Source organism: Rattus rattus, chromosome 9 (assembly GCF_011064425.1).
Source record: "Rattus rattus isolate New Zealand chromosome 9, Rrattus_CSIRO_v1, whole genome shotgun sequence".
Classification (NCBI taxonomy): Eukaryota; Metazoa; Chordata; class Mammalia; order Rodentia; family Muridae; genus Rattus; species Rattus rattus.
In genome coordinates this window covers 42,588,006-42,609,411 of record NC_046162.1, presented here as the reverse complement: position 1 = coordinate 42,609,411, position 21,406 = coordinate 42,588,006, and the positions used below count along the sequence as shown (strand labels likewise).

General features: G+C 45.4%; 1 protein-coding gene across 2 annotated transcripts in view; it reads left to right on the top strand.

The window, feature by feature from the left end:
• Zzef1 (zinc finger ZZ-type and EF-hand domain containing 1) overlaps positions 1–21,406 on the top strand; it is a 135,488-nt gene that overhangs the window by 109,523 nt on the left and 4,559 nt on the right. For both annotated transcript variants that reach the window (XM_032912264.1, XM_032912265.1), the window contains exons 41-52: positions 166–340; positions 819–951; positions 8,035–8,234; positions 9,749–9,868; positions 11,272–11,463; positions 12,308–12,408; positions 13,923–14,058; positions 14,149–14,508; positions 16,264–16,407; positions 17,459–17,627; positions 18,368–18,466; positions 18,901–19,066. In XM_032912264.1, coding sequence (XP_032768155.1) covers positions 166–340; positions 819–951; positions 8,035–8,234; positions 9,749–9,868; positions 11,272–11,463; positions 12,308–12,408; positions 13,923–14,058; positions 14,149–14,508; positions 16,264–16,407; positions 17,459–17,627; positions 18,368–18,466; positions 18,901–19,066 — 1,995 coding nt within the window. The remainder of the gene's footprint in view (positions 1–165; positions 341–818; positions 952–8,034; positions 8,235–9,748; positions 9,869–11,271; positions 11,464–12,307; positions 12,409–13,922; positions 14,059–14,148; positions 14,509–16,263; positions 16,408–17,458; positions 17,628–18,367; positions 18,467–18,900; positions 19,067–21,406) is intronic.

Below are 21,406 nucleotides of genomic sequence, written 5' to 3'. Positions count from 1 at the left end.
TTTTGACTTATTTTCATGTGAAAAGCATCATTCTGGTAGTTTTTAAAGCTAAGTAATGGATGGCTCTTTGCATGAGTCTGACTCTGCCTGGGATAGTAAGCTGTGATGTGTGTGAGGATGTAGCCTTGCACACTGCCACCTAACATTGGCGCTCTTGCCTTCCAGCCGAGTGGGCTTGGACTGGGCCTGCTCCATGGCAGAGATCCTGCGGTCACTCAACAATGCCCCATTGTGGAGAGATGTCATTGCCACCTTCACAGACCACTGCATCAAGCAGCTGCCATTCCAACTGAAACACACCAACATCTTCACCCTGCTGGTGCTTGTCGGCTTCCCCCAGGTATAGCATCTGAAGGCCTGTTTGCCCAAGTCTCTATAGCATACGCACACACAGACACACACATGTCTGAAATTGGCTTTAGATTTTTTTTTAGTTACATGATTTGCTTTTATAGTCTTGGTGTATTTTCAGAATTGTGCAATTGTTAGACTTGCACTGTCAACAGTTTGACATTTAATTTATTTTACTACATCTGAATAGTAGGTAACTGTAGAACACTCAGTTACAAAGAACTCAAGAGACTGTTTTCTTTCATTCTGGCACTCGTATTGACCTTACTCATTTTGTATGCCTCAGCTGATTGGAATGAGGAGCTGTAAAGCTATAGCAGGCACCTAAACTAATTTTATGCCAGGTCTGGACCAGATCCTATAGACTTAGGGATGAGAAGCCCTTACCCTGTGTGCTTGTTGAAGAGCAAGCAAAAGGAACTGGGCTTGTGCCTAACTAAGTGCCTCTCCCTGCATCGATGCTCCAGGTCCTCTGCGTGGGAACCCGCTGTGTTTATATGGATAATGCCAATGAACCCCATAATGTGATCATCTTGAAGCACTTCACAGAGAAGAACAGAGCTGTGATTGTCGACGTCAAAACCAGGAAAAGGAAAACAGGTCCTAAGCATAATTGTGTCTTCTAAGAATGGAAGTAATGGTTTAATCCTTGCATGCTCTAAAGCCAGTGGAAATGCCTGAGTTCTTGCTGCTGCATGTGATTTTTAAATTTTTTAAAAGTACAGTTATTCATTTGTGTGTGCTTATGTGCTTACGTATACATATGGAGGTCAGAGGACAACTTGTGGGAGTCAGTTCTCTCATTGTTCCAACTGAGGCTCTAGAGCTGGAACTCAGGTTATCAGTTGGTGGCAAATGCCTTTATCCACTGAGTTCTCTCACCAGCTCATATCTTTACAATTAAAGTGCATTTCTTATGCAGAGTGTGGTGGCACATGTCTGTAATCTCAGCACTGAGGCAGGAAGATCACACATTCAAGATCTGCCTAATAGTAAGTTTGAGACTAGTCTGGGTTGCATAATGAGCCTGTCTCGGAATAAAAAGTAAAATAATTAATAAGCATAATATACATATAAATTGATTTCTTGTAGATACTATACAGTTGGGGTCTTCTGTGTAAACCCAGTGTGACAACCCTGACTTCCCAGTGTGACAGCCTGACTTCCCAGTGTGACAGCCCTGACTTCCCAGTGTGACAGCCTGACTTCCCAGTGTGACAGCCTGACTTCCCAGTGTGACAGCCCTCACTTCCCAGCCTGACTTCCCAGTGTGACAGCCCTGACTTCCCAGTGTGACAGCCCTGACTTCCCAGTGTGACAGCCTGACTTCCCAGTGTGACAGCCTGACTTCCCAGTGTGACAGCCTGACTTCCCATTGTGACAACCCTGAATTCCCAGTGTGACAGCCCTGACTTCCCAGTGTGACAGCCTGACTTCCCAGTGTGACAGCCCTGACTTCCCAGTGTGACAGCCCTGACTTCCCAGTGTGACAGCCCTGACTTCCCAGTGTGACAACCCTGACTTCCCAGTGTGACAGCCTGACTTCCCAGTGTGACAGCCCTCACTTCCCAGTGTGACAGCCCTGACTTCCCAGTGTGACAGCCTGACTTCCCAGTGTGACAGCCTGACTTCCCAGTGTGACAGCCTGAATTCTCATTGTGACAACCCTGAATTCCCAGTGTGACAGCCCTGACTTCCCCGTGTGACAGCCTGACTTCCCAGTGTGACAGCCCTGACTTCCAGTGTGACAGCCTGACTTCCCAGTGTGACAGCCCTGACTTCCCAGTGTGACAACCCTGACTTCCCAGTGTGACAGCCCTCACTTCCCAGTGTGACAGCCCTCACTTCCCAGTGTGACAGCCCTGAATTCTCAGTGTGACAACCCTGACTTCCCAGTGTGACAACCCTGACTTTCCCGGTGTGCAGGCCTGACTTCCCAGTGTGACAGCCTGACTTCCCAGTGTGACAGCCTGACTTCCCAGTGTGACAGCCTGACTTCCCAGTGTGACAGCCCTGACTTCCCAGTGTGACAGCCCTGACTTCCCAGTGTGACAGCCTGACTTCCCAGTGTGACAGCCCTGACTTCCCAGTGTGACAGCCCTGACTTCCCAGTGACAGCCTGACTTCCCAGTGTGACAGCCCCTGACTTCCCAGTGTGACAACCCTGCTTCCCCAGTGTGACAGCCTGACTTCCAGTGTGACAGCCTGACTTCCCAGTGTGACAGCCTGACTTCCCAGTGTGACAGCCCTGACTTCCCAGTGTAAGAGCCTGACTTCCCAGTGTGACAGCCCTGACTTTCCAGTGTGAGAGCCTGACTTCCCAGTGTGACAGCCCTGACTTCCCAGTGTGACAGCCTGACTTCCCAGTGTGACAACCCTGACTTCCCAGTGTGACAGCCTGACTTCCCAATGTGACGGCCCAGCTTTCTGGTGCTTATCCAGGCAGTCTGTGGTTGACTGAGTTGAAGTCTGTTGCCTCCTTGTGTATTTTCCATTTTTCTCATTTGTTCTTAGTTCTTTTTCCTCTCTGGCCTTCTTTGGATTGATTTCTCTTATGTGCTAAAGACTCACCTCACATCTGCGGTTGGCGCCAACTGTAACCTGTGCTGTGGTGCCAGCAGAGGCAGCACTTCGGAGCCACCCTGATGTTTGCTCTGCTCCCCTAGGAATGGCTGTCTTCAGATGTTAGTTCACTTTGCAATTGTGTCAAAATACTGCATTTGCGCCCCGTTTCTGCCTCACGGATCATACTATTGTAGTCATTCTCTTTATTCTACATGATGGAAATCTCATCGCACATAATGTCAACTTTTAAATATGAGTTATTTTCAGAGATATTTTAAAGTTAAAACAATGTCTATTTTATTCAATTACACATTTACTATTTCTGCTGTTCTTCATTCCTTTTTGTAGATTCAAATTTCCATTTAGAATAATTTTCTCTGGTTTGAAACACTTCCCTTAGCACTACTTGCAGTCCATGTCTTCTGCTACAAGAATCTGTCTGGAGAATGTTTGTTCTTACCTTGTTGATGTTTTTGAGACAGTGTAGCTCTGTCGGTCTTTCTCTCCCGAGCGCTGCAGCTACAGGTGCGCACTCCCACTCCCAGCCTTGGCTTTTTCTTTGGAAGATTGTTTTACTGTGGCTGGAGAGATGGTGCAGCAGCTAAGAGCACATATTGCTCATGCAGAGGATCCAAGTTTGATTACAGCGCCCATATCTAGTAGCTCATAACCACCTGTAATTCCAGCTCCAGAAGATGTCTCCACTGGCACTGTACTTACATGTGCAAACCATCACACTGGCTCACATGTGTACACATAATTTAAATTAAAATCTTTATGAAACATAATTTTTCTGGATGAAGAAATTGTAAGCTGAGGTATTTGGGGATTTGTTGTTGTTATGCTGATCGTGCGTGTGTGTGTGTGTGTGTGTGTGCATGTGTAGATCTCACATAGCACAGGCTGCCTTGAATTAACTGTATAACTGAGGATGACTTTGACTTTAGACATGTCATCCTTCTGCCTCTCAAGTGCTGGGATTACAGGCATGCACCACCACACCTAGTTAGTGCATGCTGGAGACCAAGATGAATGAATGCTTGGGAGCATTGTAATAGTAGACACCATAGGCATTTAAGCAACTCCTTCATGTAACTTGCTTGTGTCTTCGAAACCTACTGAGACCCAATCTTGTATATACCACTTCATTTGACAATGGATTGCAGTTATGCATGTCTCTGTTATGGCTTTGTGGGTCAGATAATACCAAGCTTGTGATGGTGGCTCAGGTCACAAGGTAATTTGATGGCCCATTGTCAGATAGATGTTCAGTTTCCACTAAGGCCCAATACTAGGCTAAGAGCTGTCTGTCAAAGGGAGAATAATTGTCTTCAGATTATGGCATTGCTCCAAAATCCCAGAGTCTCTAATGTGATTCACCTACAGGGAGCCTGCCAAAGCTTCAAACAGCATCCCTATCTGCCACTGACATCTCAAGTGCCTGACACCTCAGGGATGCTGGTTTATGTAGTCCAAGTGGTACAGCACCCTACACAGCAGCTGAACCTATTGAAGACCTTCTCCTCCTGTTCCAGGACCCACTCAAAGCTAGCAGCTTTCTGAGTCACTTGGTAAATGGGCCTGAATAACAGCCAAGTGAGGAATGTGCTGTCTCCAGAATCCAAATAGGCCCACTAAACATTGTGCTTCATTCTTGGTGGTGGGAGGGGCCAGGTGCAGTCCTTCACCATAGAAAGACTATCTCTGCATAGTCCACACATCTGGATTCCTAAGAATTTCACTGAAGTAGAAAGCCCTTGAGTTTTAATTAGATTTATTTGACATCCTCTGATATGTATGTGTGTTATAATAAGTTAAATGGTTGCTACCTCCTGCTCGCTTGGTCCAACCAACATAATGTCATCAGTATAGTGAACCAATGTGATATTTTGTGGGAGAGACAGATGATCAAGGTCCTTTCAAACTAAATCATGACACAGGGCAGGAGAGTTGATACAGGCAAAACTATAAAGGTATACTGCTGGCATTGCCAACTGAAGGCAAGTTGCTTCTGATGTTTTTTATGGACAAGTACCAGGAAAAAGACATTTGCTAGATATACAGTGTACCAGAAGATGTGTTAATCAGCTGAAGTAAAGATACCACCGCTGGTAGAGCAGCTGTAATTGACGTCACTACCTGACTGAGCTTTAGATAGTCAACTCTCACTCTCCACGATCCATCTGCCTTCTGCACTGGCCAGATAGGAGAGTTAAAGGGAGGTGTGGTGGGAACCACATCCCTTGCATCCTTCAAGTCCTTGATGGTGGCACTGATTTCTGAAATTCCTCCAGGGATATAAGACTGTTTCTGGTTCACTGTCTTCTCTGGCAGTGGCAACTCTAAAGGCTGCCATGTAGCCTTTTCAACGACAGTAGCCCTCACACTAAAGTCAGGGAACCAATGTGAGGATTCTGTCAGCTTCTAAGTATAACTTTCCCAATTATACATTCTGGGACTGGGGAAATGACCACAGGATGAGTTTGGTGACCCACTGGATACACTGTGAGCCAGACTTCAGCCAGAACTCCATTAATTTCTTGACCTCCATAAGCATCTACTTTAAGGGCCACAGTGTTTCATGGGATCTCCCAGAATCAGCATCAATTTGGAACCAGTGTTCAATGGGCCCTGGAAAGTTGGATTGTTTCCTTTTCCCTGGCATAGGTTTCTCTGGGAAGGACTGGAGAAAGGCTAAAACTCTTATTAGATATTTTACCAAGGTTCTTCATTCAAGGGGTTCTGGGTCTACAAACTGGCTTGTCTGGAAATTGATTTATGGGCTGAGATTCCACAATCTCTTTTTGCCACAATCCAGTGTAGCCCTTATTTAATTTATTTGCGATATTTTTCCTCTTTGATCAAACAAAAATGTAATAGTCCTTTTTTTAATCTATTTCATGCCTAGAAACACCATGATTGACTAGCCAGTACTAGAGATCCATGAGTTATGACACCATCAAAATCACTTCGCCTGTGCTGCCCATTACCTTGCCTTTAGCAATCAGTGCTGCCACCTGGCTCTTGCTAGTTGGAGACCCAGTTAGACCCATTGCATCTAATTCATCCAACTAAACAACAGAGTCTCCAACACTAAGGTCTGGCACAAGGAGAACAACAACAAAACTCTTAAATGTTCTGTTGCCCCTCTTACCATTTTACATCTTACAGGATTAGTGAAGGGCATGTCTTCTGGGACTTTCCATTGTGGGAGGTTAGGTTTTATATGTACTACTCTAGCATTGCAATTTCCCTGAGCCTTAAAATTCTCTCATTAACACCAAGCCAAGGGATAGCAGGCATCTCAACTCCTTCTTAGTAGGTCATCGTTTGACAAGTGTTTCAGCCGACCATTAATACAAACTTTAGACACTTTTTTTTTGTCCAGGCATCCATATTAAACCTTGAATCTCCACTCAGAGGGCCCATATCAATAAACCCAGCCTGGTCCAGTTTTATATACTTTCCATTATCCTACAATCCATTCCCACACACATTCCCCAGACTTCTGCTCAAGTGAATTAGGAAACTCTTTGCAGTCTTAGTGGCGTAGCACACCTCCTCACTGACTGCACTGTCTACCTCCCCTCTAGGAGCCTGCTTTGCCTTAAATCTGGTCTAGAGGCAACTATTGGTGGGACCTGAGGGACCCAGTTTGCCTGGCCTGGCATCTTTTACAGAGATCACTTCTAGTTTAGCAGATAATGAAGGATTAATTTCCTCAGTGAAAGGCGGAAAGGGCAGTATTTCAGGGGTAGAAGTACATCTGCTGAAGGTAGAGAGACCACTTTCTCAGGAGAGACAAAGCCTTCTGAGGGTTCGAAGTTCTCAACCTCAGTGGGTTTCCCTACCCCTGCTACAGGATTCTATTCCTTACCAGTTAATGCCTGACTTGAACTGCCAACACCCTATCTGGCTAGGACTTGAATTTTTGTTGCAATTTAGCCAGTCTTATAATGAGGGCTTCAGTTTGATTTCCTACAACTTATGTTCTGTGGCTACTGGAGAGAAGAGTCTCTTCTAGGGCACACTTAGAAACCTGTAGACTGTTCATGTCCATCTTGGCCCAGCCAGTTTCATCACTGAGTTCACTGCTCTTCCCATATTCTCGATGCTAGGAGTCAGCTAATCTTATCGTAGAGCTCGTTATTCTCCTTGGTCAGAGGTGCTAGGGGCAACCAGCCAGCGGCATTGGCCCCTTGTTTCCCAGATTGTCCAAAGTGTTATATACCAAGACACCAAATCCTAACTGACGAATCAGGATAATCGAATGAATTTGTCTCCTTAAGTGTGTAAAATATAAGCTCCCTAGAAAGGCTTTGGTAACTATAGGTGTTGGCAAATTGGGAAAGCCTATTCTAGATACTTAAAATTTTTCATCCTTATATTTCTGTTGCTCTAGAACTACTTCTGGTACCAAAATCTGCATTAGTCAGGGTTCTTTAGGGGAACAGTATGTATGGGATTTATGAGATTTATGTGAATGACTTACAGGCCGTGGTCCAGCTAGCCCAACTATGGCTCTCTATCACCAGAAGGCCCAAGCACCTAATAGCTGTTCAGTCCATGAGGCTGGATGTCTCGTCTGATCTTCAGTATATGCCAGAATTCCAAAGAAGCAAGCTCTAATGCCATTGGAGGAATTGACTTGCCTGTGAGAGTGAATGCAAGCAGGCAAAGACAGCTTCTCTCTTCCATGTCCTTTCTGTAGGCTGCCAGCAGAAGGTGTGGCCCAGATTAAAGGTGGATCTTCCCACCTCAAATGATTTAATTGAGAAAACAAAAATCCCTCACAGGTGGACCTAGCCACTTGGGTTTTAGTTAGTCCTAGATGTAGTCGACAACCAAGAGCAGTCATCACAACACTTGCAGCAATAACTTGCTTGTCCATAGTAATAAGAATTTTGCACTGTTACTTGTCCTTGGTTTCTTCATGGGCAAGTGTCCGTGTACCACTTTGTGTTCATCTGCAAACTGGGCATAAATATAGTGGGGACCTAAGCTGCGAGGCTCGTTTCTGCAGTCCTTGCTGTAGTGAGGCCTGTGGAGAAATCCAGCTGCAAGGGCACTAACAGTGTCCTTTATGCCTTTCTTTTCCCTTGTGACATGATGCTTCAGTGAAGGACTACCAGCTGGTCCAGAAGGGAGGAGGACAAGAGTGTGGCACCTCTCAGGCCCAGCTGAGCCAGTACTCCCAGCACTTTGCCTTTATTGCCAGTCACCTTCTGCAAACCAGCATGGACAGCCATTGTCCTGAGGCAGTAGAAGCAACCTGGGTCTTGTCCCTGGCTCTCAAAGGTTTATATAAAACACTAAAGGTGAGCCTCTTCCATTTGCACAAACCAACCTATCGGCAGGGGATTAACAAGGAGGAAATGTCATCTGACTTGGATGAATAGCTAACAATGGGTTGTTTTGAGAAATGCTTGTACAAGGATTGCTTTAAGGAGGAAATAGAACTTTCCCAGTGGTTTGAGTTTCAGTTTTTCCAATATTGATTCATGGACTTAACCACAGTTGGCTTCATGGAGATATAATCCTGTCAGGGGAGAAGAAAACTGGACTGAAAGGTTTGTCACTTCCCAACTAACGGGAGTTCCTGTGGGTCATTATAGGAATGCAGGGAAGAATAAAGGGTGCTGGCATCCCATGGACCTTCAAGGGATAGGTGTGGCCATTGGGCTGGGAGGAAATAGCTAGATTAGAGTTAGATGCTATTTGAGGTGGATGGAAGCCATGACCCATGATACCTTTTAGATCCTTAGTGGACTGGAGGGTAGGAAGGCTCTTTCCAAGAGATGCATTTGCATTTGCTTGCTTGCAGGGTCATCTTCCTCACAGAGCTGTCCTTAAAAGGATCCCAGCTGAAGTGTTTTTGCCCCTTGACACTGAAGTGGTCAGTGGTAGCTCTGGTAGGGAAGTCATTGTGGGGACTCAGGCACACCAGAGACTTGTCTGCTTGGCTCTGCAGCCCTGGGCACCCTGAGCTGTAGTTGTCAGTATTACCATACTGTTTCACTGTTTCTATTCCAGTAAACAAGGAGAAAGTACGGACGTTTTAAATCCTCATTCAGTTTTGTTTTGTTTGGGGTTTTTGTTTTGTTTTTAAAAAACAGGGAGTGATTACGTAGTTTGTCTAGGTTATAACTTACACTGTGAACGGGCTAGCCTCAGACTCAGAGTTCTGCCCGCCTCTAACTCCCAAATGCTAAGGTGAAAGTGTGCACGGCCATGAGTGTTCATTTACTCAGTCTGTTGATATTCGTTGAGCACCAAGAAACAAGTGGAACTGGGTGTTCAGTGGTGAGCTCTCGTGAGGCTCAGGGGAGGACCTACCTGCAAGGAAGACAGCTCTGCATCAGAAAGCCTTTCCAAAGGGGGAAATAGAGGTGGCAGATACAAAGTTACCTTTGGGTAATATGGACAGAAAGGATAGCAGGTTTCAGACCTTGAAGTGAACCAGTCATTGATAGTCCCAGAGCAGAAGGACCTCCAGGTCTAAGATAGTGCAGCCTAGGGGATGAAGCCAAAGAAGCAGACAGGAGCTTTATAGGACCCTGTCAGCCATGATTAGGGCTCAGAGTTTAGCCTCAAGAGTTTGGGGGAAGTAAAGAGAGGGAAAGTGACAGTAAATAGATTTCAAGAGTGCTCAATGAAAGAACACCAAGTAAATAAGGAACAATGGCTCATGGTTAACATTCGGAGTGCTTTCTTACTGACTGGCATTTCTGTTGGAAGGTCAGTTGGGCCACTAGGTGAGACTGGGCTCTGGGAAATGCTGGCACCCTGTCCAACCTTAACCTTCACTTCAATCACTCTCTTGGTTTGGCAGACTCACGGTTTTGAAGAGACCCATGCCACCTTCCTCCACACTGATCTGCTAAAGCTGCTGGTGAAGAAGTGCAGCAAAGGGACTGGCTTCAGCAAGACCTGGCTCCTCCGGGACCTAGAGGTAAGGAGGAGGGCTCTCTGTAGACCTGAAGCAGAGCTCGCTTGTCCCAACCAGTTCCACCCTGTGTACTCTGTTCTGTGCAGCTTTGAAACCCAGCCTTGATTCTGTCTTTCTGAATCAGGGATCCTGACACCTGTCCTCCCCTGCCAGGAAAATGAATTGGGTGTTTGTTCAAAGAACCTTGGAGAAATATTTTGTGGAAACACATAATTGGCCATTATATCATAATAATAAAATGTGCTTTTGAATTACTAGTTCCCTCCAAGGTTCCTTTGGCTAAAATCAGTTTGTAAATACAACCACACTCATGTTTATCTTTGTAGGATTTCAATCTATAATTTCACTTGATTGTTACTCCTCTGAGGCCTTAGATGTTTCTTAGTGGAATTCTTGTAGTTCCCAGAGGCTTTCAAGGTCAAGTACAAGAGAAGCTGTGCTACCAGGGTACAATGTATCCCCCACCCTCACTTCCACAGATGCCTGCATTTGAAGAATCAGCTCTGAGTTTGCTTACATCTAAGGGAAATGTGCTAAAACACATTAATGAGTAACTGGGATCTTAGAAAATCCTTTTTAAATTTTATTTTTATTTTATACGTATGGGTGTTTTGCCTACAAACATGTCAGCAACACTTGCATGGCTGGTGCCCCATAGATGCCGGAAGAGAACATAAGTTGCCCTGGAGTTCAGTTACAGATGGTTGTGAGCTGCCATGTGGGTTTTGGGAATTGAACTCAAGTCCTCTGGAAAAGCATCCAGTGCTCTTTGTAACTGCTGAGCTGTATCTGTAGCTATTATGACTGCTCTTTTTAATGGCTATGTATAAGACTAAAATGTGTTTTACAAGGTTTTTGCCACTATTATTGCTTCATTGGCAGTATTTTGAATAGCATTTTTTATGTATTTTGTCATTTCTAAAAGGTAGGTTAGTAGGTCAAAGCATATAAACATTTTTTAAAGAATTATTTAAATACAATGTCTCTGGCTTCAGATACACCAGAAGAGAGCATCAAACTCCATTACAGATGGTTGTGAGCCCCCATGTGGTTGCTGGGAATTGAACTCAGGACTCTGGAAAAGCATTCAATGCTCTGAACTGCTGAGCCATTTCCCTGATAGAAACATTTTAAATAGCTTAATAGTTACATTTCTCTAAAACAAGTTGGAAAAGAATAATAACCACTTGGGCTATCAAGAAAAGTTAATATACATAAGAGCTTTCATAGTTTCTGTTAGCATTTCCTGTTATATGTTCAATTGAACATGCCTTCATGTTCTTTACTAATCACATACTCATGCCCTGTGTACTCTAATAAACCTCATATATCCTTAAGTAATCAAAGACCTCTGTCATCTTCCCACTCACTCAACACTCGTCTCCCCACTTTGCTCGACTGTGTAGATTCTGTCCATCATGCTGTATTCATCAAAAAAGGAGATCAACACTCTGACTGAACATGGAGACCTGGAGCTGGATGAACGAGGGGACCAAGAAGAAGAACTGGACCGGCCAGTTAGTAGCCCTGGAGAAGCGGAACAGAAGAAGCTAGACCCTCTTGAAAGCTTGGATGAACCCACCAGAATATGCTTCTTGGTATGTTCACTGGCCTTCATGTGTGTAGAGCACAGGCATCGAAGGAGTGGGTTCTCTTTGGCTCAGGCTATGCTTCATCCTCAATATAACTAAGGAATGCAGAGGTAGCTCAGTGGTTAAGTACTTGCTGGTTTTCCAGAAGAACCAGGTTGGATTCCCAGCACCCAAATGGGAACTTACAACTGTCTGTTAACTCCAGTTCCAGAGGACCTCACATGTCTTCTGGCCTCTATGGGTACTAGGCTGTACATTGGTACATGCATTGGTACATGTCAAACATGCAGGTAAAACATCTCTTCACATAAATGAAGTTTTAAAACTTTTTAACTACTCAATTTGATGTCCTGAAAACTCATTTCCTATTTAGTCTATTGTATACAGAAAAGATCTAGAACAGTAGTAGAGCCATATCATTGTAGTGGCTTTCAGGTTAATTTATTTTATGTACATGGTATATGTCTGTGAGTTTATATGTTCCACATGCAGGCAGGAGCCTGTAGCAGGTCAAAAAAGCCAGCAAATCCCCTGAAACTGGAGTTACAGGTTGTTCAGAGCCACTTTGTGGGTGCTGGCAATTGAACCCAGGTCCTCTGCAAGAGCAATAAGTATTTTTAACTACTGAGCGATTTCTCTAGCTCCCAAAGTGGCTTTAAATAGTACTGCACATTTTATAGTTCATATCACAGTACTCAAAACTTGAAATGCTTTTAAAAAGTACCTCCGTGTTGTTCTTCACCTATAACCTGGGTAACCTGAAAAGGTGTTTAGTCACTTTGGAGTGCATATTGGTTATGTCTTAAAGAACATGTGCATATCTGTCTTTTGCCTTCTTTCGTGCCTCCAGATGGCTCATGATGCCCTCAATGCCCCTCTGCACATTCTCCGGGCCATATATGAACTGCAGATGAAAAAGACCGATTCTTTCTTCCTGGAGGTTCAGAAGAGGTAAAGACCACTGAGATGCACCTAAGTGTTCCAAGTGAGAATGGGGAACCCTCACGTGCTGCCAGGGGATCTGGAGAGAGGTCCTGATAGGCTAGGCAGCCAAGGGACTGACCTGGACAGAGTTCCTCCTGATGCCCCAGGAAAGGCAGCCATGCCACTTTGCCTGGAATATCTCTAATAAGAGTTTGACAGTTTCCTTTGAGAATGTCGTGTATGCGCTCTTACAGATACAGACTTCGGGATATATCTCATGCCATCCAGTGAGCCGATGTCATAGAGCAGAGCAGGTGCTGGGGCTCGAGAGTGATTTTGGCTCCAGTGTTTGCATCAGTATAAATTATTTTTGTGACTTTTCCGCAGGAATGATTATATAATCAGCAGTATAACCTTCTCTTGGCCAGGAAGTTTGGAGAGGGCTCCAGAATCCATCTCCTGAATTTGTATAGAACTTTACATATCTACTACCCAGTCTCCTCTTCTCTCTCCAAGGCCTGGCTTGGATATCTCTCTTCCCACACGCACATCTTTTCCTTCTACCCTGCCCTCCCTCCCTTTTTGCAGTGTTAGGTCTCAGACCCAGAGCCTTGTACATGCTAAGCTACTTCCCTAGCCTTTAGCCTCTTATTCTAATGTGTAATAAATGTCAATGAGTTTCCTTCACATTCCTATTTTACCCTGTGAATTACCTAAATCCTGTGTGAGATGGAGCAGAGACCATGAGAGGACAGCAGTCAGGGTACAGCCTAAGTTACCGTAACTGTAACCACGGAAGGACCTCAAACTGAAGCACATAGAATGTGTGCTTCTCTCACATAACTATCCAGAGGCAGACAGAAAGGGAAAACTGGGAAGACAGCCCGCTTGATAAAGTGTGTGTCGTGCAAGCATTAGGATCTGTACCCATGTAAAGCTAGGCCTGGCAGGACTCGTCTATAACTCTAGTAACGGGGATGTGGGGATAGAGAAATGGATTCCTGAAGCTTGCTAGTTAGCCAGTCTAACTAACTCAGGGAGCTCCAGATTCAGGTAGAGACTCTGTTAGCTTCCCATACACAAATCCCCACATAAAGAAAGGTGAATAGGCCAGAGAACTCGTCTCAGTTAAGAACACATGTTGGCTCATGAAGGACCTGGGTTTGATTCTCAGCATCCACGTGGCAGTGTGCAACCACCTTTAACACTCGTTCTGGGGGATCTAGTACCTTCTTTCGAGGTGTGCTTTGGGCCAGGCCTGCATGGGATGCACAGGCGTAAAAACACACAAAAGGTAACTTTTGAAAAATAAAGGTAAAGAGGAGAGTGGCTCCACGGGGACAGTTTACATCTCTGCCATGAGGATGTGCTTGGACGTCTATGTGTATGCAGGAATGGATGCATGCAAAGTACAACAAGTAGTGATGTAATTACGGGGGTAACAGTGAGAGGATAGCCCTGGGCACCTTTCTAACAAGTGCAGTGCATTTTAAGCTCTTGTCTCCTCCACTTTCTGTGCCTATCACTGGGCTCCCCTTCAGGTTTGATGGGGATGAGCTCACCACAGATGAGAGGATTCGCTCCTTGGCGCAGAGGTGGCAGCCCAGTAGGAGTCTGAGGCTGGAGGAGCAGAGTGCCAAAGCTGTGGACACAGACATGATCATTTTGCCATGTTTGGTATGTCACCTGTCTTGGGATCAAAGTGTACTCTTCTGCCCCCCTGTAGTGAGAACATGGGACCTCTGTACAACGGTCTTGTTTTTGCAGTCCCGGCCTGCACGCTCTGACCAAGCCACTTCTGAATCGAACCCTGTGACCCAGAAACTGATTTCCAGCACAGAGAGCGAGCTGCAGCAGAGCTACGCCAAGCAGCGCCGGAGCAAGAGTGCTGCTCTCCTGCACAAGGAGCTGAACTGCAAGAGCAAGAGGGCTGTCCGGGACTACCTCTTCCGTGTGAACGAGGCCACAGCAGTCCTATATGCTCGCCATGTGCTCGCCTCCCTGCTGGCTGAGTGGCCAGGGCACGTGCCAGTGAGTGAGGACATCCTGGAGCTCAGTGGCCCTGCACATATGACCTACATTTTGGATATGTTCATGCAGCTGGAAGAGAAGCACCAGTGGGAGAAGGTAGCTAAGCTCTGTTCAGCCCAGGCTCCTCTCTGCCCCTTTCCATCTCCCTGGCCCTGGGGTGCTTGAATGGTACAGCCTGTGACAGGTATGAATGCGGCAGATGTAAGGGCTGCTCTCCTCTGGCCTGTGGGTTTTCTGGAATTGAGCTCACAGCAGACCTGAGTGAGCGCAGAGAGCATTTGCAGCTGTAGTCCCTGGAAACCTGCCTTGGCCTTCTGCCTTGATTGTCTTAAATCTGTAGGGCTAACAGCTCTCCTAGCTAGTCTGTGTTTTCTTAGGTCTCTGGAATTTTGCATAATGCATAGTCAGGAGACAAGGTGATTAGGATGCCCAGGTAGCCTGTCCCCATAATACAACAAGGCTTCCAATGAGAGTTTTCCCTTCTGTTTTAAATTGTCATTTCTAGACTGTCTATGAAAGCCAAGTGATCTGCCCTTACACCTGGGTCGCCCCATTACCTTGCATAGATAAAGGTTTATCCAAGACTCTGGCTTCTGGGTGATGGAGATTTCATAAGAGTTCATGCGATTCTGTGAAGCCTGGTTCTCCAATTTGGAGTTTTAAGTTGGAGGCCATCTTGTATTTTGATTTTTCTTTTCTAATTTATTTTATGTGTGCATTATTCTGCCTGCATGTACTTCATGGGTGTTTTATGCCCTCAGAGGCCAAAAGAGGGCATCATATCCCCTAAAACTGTACTTTAATGGTTGTGAGCATTCATGTGCATGCTGCAAACTGAATTCGAGTCCTCTGTCAGAGCAGCCAGTGATCTTACCCAGTGAGCCATGTCTCCACCCCATCTGTTTTGGTTCTATATCAGGTCTTCCCTGTTTTCTTTTAAAATAATTCTGTGAGGCCAGAAAGATAGCTGAGCAGTTACAAGCACTTGCTACTCCTGCAGAAGACATAGGTTTAGTCCTAGCATTCATGCTGGGCAGTTCCCAATCTCCTACAACTCCAATTCTGGGGGATCCATTACCTTCTGCCTCCACAGACACCTACATGAATTTGATGTACATATATATATCTTCAAGTGCATGCATACATATCAATGAATGTCTAACTAATGCTGGGTCAGAGGCCATTTTTCACTTCCTACTGCAGAGAGCCCAGTATCACAAAACATCCTGGTCCACACCTTCGCATCCCTGTGCACTTGTTCCTTCTGATGCAGGTTTAGTCCTCAGTTTTAGGTACAGAAATCATGGATCATGTTAATCCTCACTCCAATGTAGTGTACTGAGCATGGGGGACTTTGTGTTCTCTGCCCCTTGTTTTGCCTACCTAGGAGCATTGGTTTCTGCACACCCTAGATTGTTTGCTGGCATCACAAGCCTGCAGGTACCGGCAGTGTACTCTAGCCTCACCTGCCCTCCATGAAGGGCAGTGGCAGGCAGCCTCTGCCTCTGTAGGTCCCTGTCTTAGACATGTGCTTCTCTGCCCATTGGTCCCCGGAGCTCTTCATTTTGGCCATTTTACCCTGTGTACTGTAATGTGTACTTACAGCTCCTTCTACCTGCTTGGTGGTAAGTGCTTTAGGGCCCAGAACATGGTGACTAGTTCTCTTCTGAAGGCCTCCTCGAGGTGATTGTTCTGATTCAGAACAGGGCTGCCGAGAGCTGGAGCTGCATTCAGGGGCAGGTTGGATGTTGCCACTGCCTTTGAGTGAGTGGATCCCAGACTGAAGTAAGCTCTCCCTTCCTCCTGATGACACTAGCTGACTCTGCCCTTACCCACCTTCTGTCTTCTCAGATCCTACAGAAAGTACTCCAGGGCTGCCGAGAAAGCATGCTGGGGACCATGGCCCTGGCTGCCTGTCAGTTCATGGAGGAGCCAGGAATGGAGGTGCAAGTGAGGGAATCTAAACACCCATATAACAACAACACCAGCTTTGAGGTACAACTGTGCTTCAGAAACTGTATCTCCCTCTTCTCACCAACCCTGACTAAGAACATATTTCCTTGTCTCCTGTCTAAAGCCATGGTCCTAGGTAGTCAGGTTTCCCCTTCTCCAGACTGAGGTGTATCTATAGAAAAAAGTGAGTTTCTGGCCTTGGGGAAGAGTCTGCTTTTCCCATAGTAAGCTCTCCCAGGTGAATCCTCCTCAGGTTCCAGCAGCACGTTTGTATGGGAGTCTAGAGTCAACCTCTTTAACTGTGATTGATGACCAGGACACTCTGGAGACACAAGCTCCTTTTTAATTCCTTAGTCCTCAAGGCTTCATCTTTTCCATCCTGAATTTGTGTCTAAATAGAGAGCCATGAGAGTTTGGCTAAGAAGGCATGGCCACCTGAGGTGCTCTCACTGACCTGATGCCACGCACCTTCGTTTAGTCCTTTAGACAAGTTGGGACTGGCAAGGCCTGAGCTTCTAAGAGGGAATAGCCTATGGCCCTGGGACAGGGACACAGAAACTGGCTCAGAAGTTGACTGTTGTCAACTGAGTTGTCCTTCAGAAAGGATCAACCTGTCTTCCCGACTGCCCCAGACTGGCCTGTGAGGCTCCTGTTGCTACTCCCTCCCCATTCTCTCCACTCACTCCCGGCCTGGCTCCTCAGCAGCTGTGATTCTTCTTCAGGATGAGATCAGTCAGTCTGGACATCTCCTAGTACACACCTCGCCATGGCACAGCCTCTAAACCCACCTGAGCCACCCTCCCTGCCACCCTCAGAACATGCAGACCTCTCCAGTGGGGCTCCCCACCTTTCCTGTGGCCCCTGCTGAGCCATCTGGTGCTCATGTGTCCCTCCCTGAGAAGCTCCTGTGACTACCCTATCCTGTCTGCCCACTGTGCCCCACCTTCAGAGCCTTTGTTCAACACTTCTGCTGAACTGAAACTGAGCTGGAGGAAGGGACTGTGGCTTGCTCATGCTCCGTGTCCTGGTTACAGTGATAGCCATAGTGGCAGCTAGTGACAGGGACAGAAATATTCTCTGCTTCCCTCCCTAGGATAAAGTTCACATTCCTGGCGCAATCTACCTCTCAATCAAATTTGACCCTCAGTGCAACACAGAGGAAGGCTGTGATGAACTAGCCATGTCTAGCAGTAGTGACTTTCAGCAGGACCGACACAACTTCAGCGGGTCACAACAGAAGTGGAAAGATTTTGAGCTTCCAGGTAATTAAAAAAAATTGCTATATGGTCTTTTCCTTTAAACTTTTGTGTACATTTATTTATTTATCTGAGGGGTTGAATATGCGTCACAATGTACCTGTCGAGATCAGAGGACAACTTGTTGGAGTCAGTCTTCTTCACATGTATCCCAGGGATCGAACTCAGGTTGTCAGGCTTGGCAACAAGCACTTTTGTCCCCTGAGCCATCTCCCCTATGCGACTTCATAGGAAGCATTTAAACAGAATAGTGAAAGCCAGTGAGATGGCTCAGTGGTAAGGGCATTTTGCTGTCAACCTGAGCTCAAGCCCCAGAACCCACATGGTGGGAAGAGAGAACCAACTACACACATACCTTGGCCCACACTTATCTACCTCACAGATACTTCTCCCCCCAAAATAAGTAAAGGGAAAACAAACTTTTTAAAAGCATAACATTAGGCTGGAGAGATGGCTCAGTGCTTAAGAGCACTGACTGCTGTTCCAGGGATCCTGAGTTCAAATCCCAGCAACCACATGGTGGCTCACAACCATCTGTAATGAGATCTGATGCCCTCTTCTGGTGTGTCTGAAGATAGCAACAGTGTACTTATATATAATAAATGAATAATTTTTTTTAAAAAAGCATATTTAGAAGAGGACTTGTTGGCAAATTTTAAAATGAGCTTTATGTGTTTAATGAAAAACACTCCAGTTGCTATCCTTGTTGCTCCCATATCCTGACCTGTGTCTGGTTTGTGACACAGGAGATACTCTGTATTATCGATTTACCTCAGACATGAGCAACACCGAGTGGGGCTACCGATTCACTGTGACAGCTGGACACCTGGGGCGGTTCCAGACAGGTGCGTGCTTCTTCCTTTCTGTTGGCATGCTCTGCTCACCAGTCACAGTCTGGCCAGAGGTGTCACTATGTTACTGACTTCTGTGAAAATCAGAGCAAGTCTTGTCTCTTAGACCTTCCACATGTGTCGCACAACCCGCATACCTGGCTTTCTTTACAAGGAAGGTCATGGATGGCTACTTGTACGCTTGAATGGTCAGATAAAAGAGCTTTCTGTCATGATCTAAAAGACCCTTGGGGATTTTTGCCAGGGCCTTTTGCAAAAATGAGGAACTGAGAATGTTATGTTATTTTACAAAAAGAAATTTAGTTTCAGCCAGAATTTAAATGTTCACAAGATTTCACCCTATCTATTAAAATGTGAATGGTTTACAAAATGTAAAACTTTTAATGTAATAATTGTTTTTAAAATGTTTGTGTTTGGGGTGGTGCCAGGATTTGAGATCTTGAAGCAGATGTTATCTGAAGAAAGGGTTGTACCTCACCTCCCACTGGGCAAGATCTGGGAATGGTTGGTGGGTGTGGCCTGCCGCCAGACTGGTCATCAACGACTGAAAGCCATCCACTTACTGCTGAGAATTGTGCGATGCTGCAGCCACAGGTAGGCTGTCAGCTCAGTCCCTGGAGACATCCCCTCTTACTCTGTTTCCTAATTCCTTTGTTAATGGTATCTTTAAATATAATTTTAATGTCATTCCCTTTAAGTTAGTGGGTTTTATGTCCTGTTTAAGTAATTTTTGCTCCATTCAAAGGTCATAAAGGTTTCTGCTGTTTCTTTCTACAAGCTTACCTGCTTCTCCTTTCATAGACATCTGTCACCCACCTGGGATGAAGTTGGTATACGAGTTTGAGGTTTAGTGTTTTGCTCTGGCTCTGCTCGTTCTGAATCCACCTTTTACTTAAGTACTATAACCTCTGGTCCCACGTCTTCATAACTTTGGGCGTTTTCTTGTCCCAATGCTGTCTTAAAGACTGCACTACGATTGATTTACATATCTAATCATTTAATGATGGAAGTCCTCCACTTCAAGATTGTCTTGGGTGTTTGGTTTTAAGATGAGGGCTCAATATGGAGCCCAGGCTGGCCTAGAGCTCTGAGTCCTCCAACTACAGCTTCCTGAGCACTGGGGTTTCAGGTGTACCCCAGTAATCCCAGCCTATGTTGTGAGTGTGTGTTTCAGGTGTACCCCAGTAATCCCAGCCTATGTTTGTTTGTAGTCAGGGTCTCCCTATATAGCTCTATCCTGGAACCTCACTATATAAATTAGACTAGTCTCAAACTCATACATCAGCCTGGGCGCAGCACTGGTTGTGCTGAGCATTTTAACCCTAATTGCCTACTTATTTTCTAACGATTTATAATCTTTTTACCCAAAGATTACCTATCCATTTTTTTTCCTTTTCTTTTTTTTTGGAGCTGGGGACCGAACCCAGGGCCTTGGGCTTGCTAGGCAAGCGCTTTACCACTGAGCTAAATCCCCAACCCCTATCCATTTTTATATTGGCATGTTAATTTCTACATGTCAGGGTCCTCCTCAACTACATATTGAGATTAAAGGCAGCCCATGATACAGAAACCCTGTCTCAAAAGGGTTGGGGGATGGATAGAGAGATAGTTCAGTCTATAAAATGTCTACACAAGCATAAAGACCCAAGTTCAGGTCTTCAGCACTTGGGGAAGGAGGGTAGTAACAAGTAGATCTCTAACTCATGGGCCAACCAGCCTAGATGACCCAATGAGGTCTAAACTCATCTCAAAAAGAAAGGTTCACGGGACTAGAGAGACGGCTCAGCAGTCGAGAGCACTTGTTGCTCTTGCAGAGGACTTAGGTTTGGGTTCCAGCTCCTGCATGGTAATTCGTTACCCATAACTCCAGTTCCAGTTCCCGGGATCCAATGCCACCTTCAGACCTCCAAGGACACCAAGCATGCACATGAGTGCACAACACTCAGGCAAAATAATCACATGAAATGAAATGAATGTATCTAATAAAACATTTTAATATAAAGTATAGAATGACTGAGAAAGACCCCTGATACTGACCTCTGACCCCCACCTCCATATTCACACAGCCTCTGAACTCACATGCACATGAATACATACACAGACCATACACAAACACATATACACAAAGCCATAAAAAACTATTTCAGGCTGGTGTGATACCATATGCCTTTAATCCCATCAGGGAGGCAGAGCGGTTGTGTCTCTGTGAGTTGGAGACCATCCTGGTCTATTTAATGAGTTCCAGGCCAGCCAGTGCTAGTACTAAGTCCTTGTCTCAAATTGAAAAAGGAAAAACCATTTTCTCTATTCCCCATCACCCTCATATGCATATCTGTGCCCTGTTGTTCATACTCCCCAACCTCCGTCAGGGCCAGTGAAAATATTTTTGTCATGCTGGGACTTGAACCTATGCCCTTCCACATGGTAGGCAGTAACTTTACCACTGAGCCACATATACCTCCTAATAGCTCTGGATATCAGTTTGAGGGTAACCAAATTCCATAGAATGTTGATCCTCTAATCCACAGCCATATTTTTTTCTTCTATTGTGTAGGTCCTTGAAATCATTTATACATTTCTGTAGATGATTCATACAGAATTCATTTGGTGTATTCCTATGTATTTAATGTTTTATGCTATTATAATTATTATTTAAAATTTTTGCTGGTTACAATGGTCTGAGCCTATAATCCCAGTACCCAGAAGGATAATGTCCAAGGCCAGGGAGGGTGTGGATTAGGCTGCTCTCAGTCGTGGCCTCTGTGATGGTGAGTTTTAGTTCTCACTCTCAATGCTCCCTCACAGGAGCAGGGTTTGGCCTTATACTCTGACAGGACTTCTGCTACAGTGTTGAATAGGGGTAGGAATGTGGCCATAGCTGCACAGTCCTCATCTCAGAAGAAAAGGCTCATGGTTTCTGAGCCGTATACACAG